The sequence below is a fragment of the Gekko japonicus genome, unplaced genomic scaffold (assembly GCF_001447785.1).
Source record: "Gekko japonicus isolate JY-2015 unplaced genomic scaffold, Gekko_japonicus_V1.1 scaffold1807, whole genome shotgun sequence".
In the NCBI taxonomy this organism is placed as follows: Eukaryota; Metazoa; Chordata; class Lepidosauria; order Squamata; family Gekkonidae; genus Gekko; species Gekko japonicus.
This window is the reverse complement of record NW_015173190.1, coordinates 110,731-111,485: the sequence shown is the minus strand read 5'-3', so window position 1 is coordinate 111,485 and position 755 is coordinate 110,731. Positions and strand designations below refer to the sequence as shown.

At 69.7% G+C, this 755-nt stretch overlaps 1 protein-coding gene across 1 annotated transcript in view; it reads right to left on the bottom strand.

The window, feature by feature from the left end:
- The window catches only part of NR2E1 (nuclear receptor subfamily 2 group E member 1), a 34,342-nt gene extending 34,187 nt beyond the window's left edge, over positions 1-155 (bottom strand). Inside the window, exon 1 of the mRNA XM_015422613.1 lies at positions 131-155. Within this exon, the coding sequence (XP_015278099.1) occupies positions 131-155 (25 nt within the window). The remainder of the gene's footprint in view (positions 1-130) is intronic.
- Between the last annotated feature and the right edge of the window lie 600 nt (positions 156-755).

Below are 755 nucleotides of genomic sequence, written 5' to 3'. Positions count from 1 at the left end.
CCCCCCGCCCGGGAAGCTCCGCGGACCCTATCTCGGCCGCCTCCCCGCGCAACCCCTGCCAAGCGCGGCCGACTCGCCCCCGGGGGCCAGCCAAGGAGACTCCCGCCCGCCGCCAGGACGGATTACCCACTTGTTGAGCCGGCCGGCTTGCTCATGCTGCAGTCCCACCGCCGCCTCCAGGCAGAGGCGCTCTCCGGTCCTGGGCTGGCCGCCGCCGCCGCCGCCTCGCCTTGCCTTCTCCTGACAGGTGCTGCCGGCGCTGGACTCAGATGCCCCGCCGCCCGCGGGAGCCGCGCATCCTCCTCCTCCTCCTCCCCCGGCGCCCTCCTTCTTCCGAGAGTCCCTGTCGCGGTTTCTTAGCGGGGGGAGGGGAGACAAGAGGAGGAGTCCGGGGAACAGCCGCGGGAACTTTTGCTGGATGGATGGGGGGCGGGAGGGGGGCGCGCCGGGAATCTCCTCTCCAGGTGTGCCGAAGTTGGTCTCCTTCCCTCTTCCCTGCGGGCCGGGGGGCGGGGGTGGGATGGGGAGGCCCGAAGGCATCCGAAGAAGCCGGCGGCGGCGGCGGCAGGGTCCGGGAGCCAGAAGAAGCCGGGCGGAGTGGCTCAGGGAGCCCAGGCAGAGTCAGAGGCGGAAAAATAATGGAGGGAGGGGGGCTTAGAGGAGGCAGGGTCTGGTTCTCAGAAAGTGAATGGCACCAACCACACACACACACACACACACACAAAAGAGAGAGAGAGAAAGAAGGGGGGGAGGAG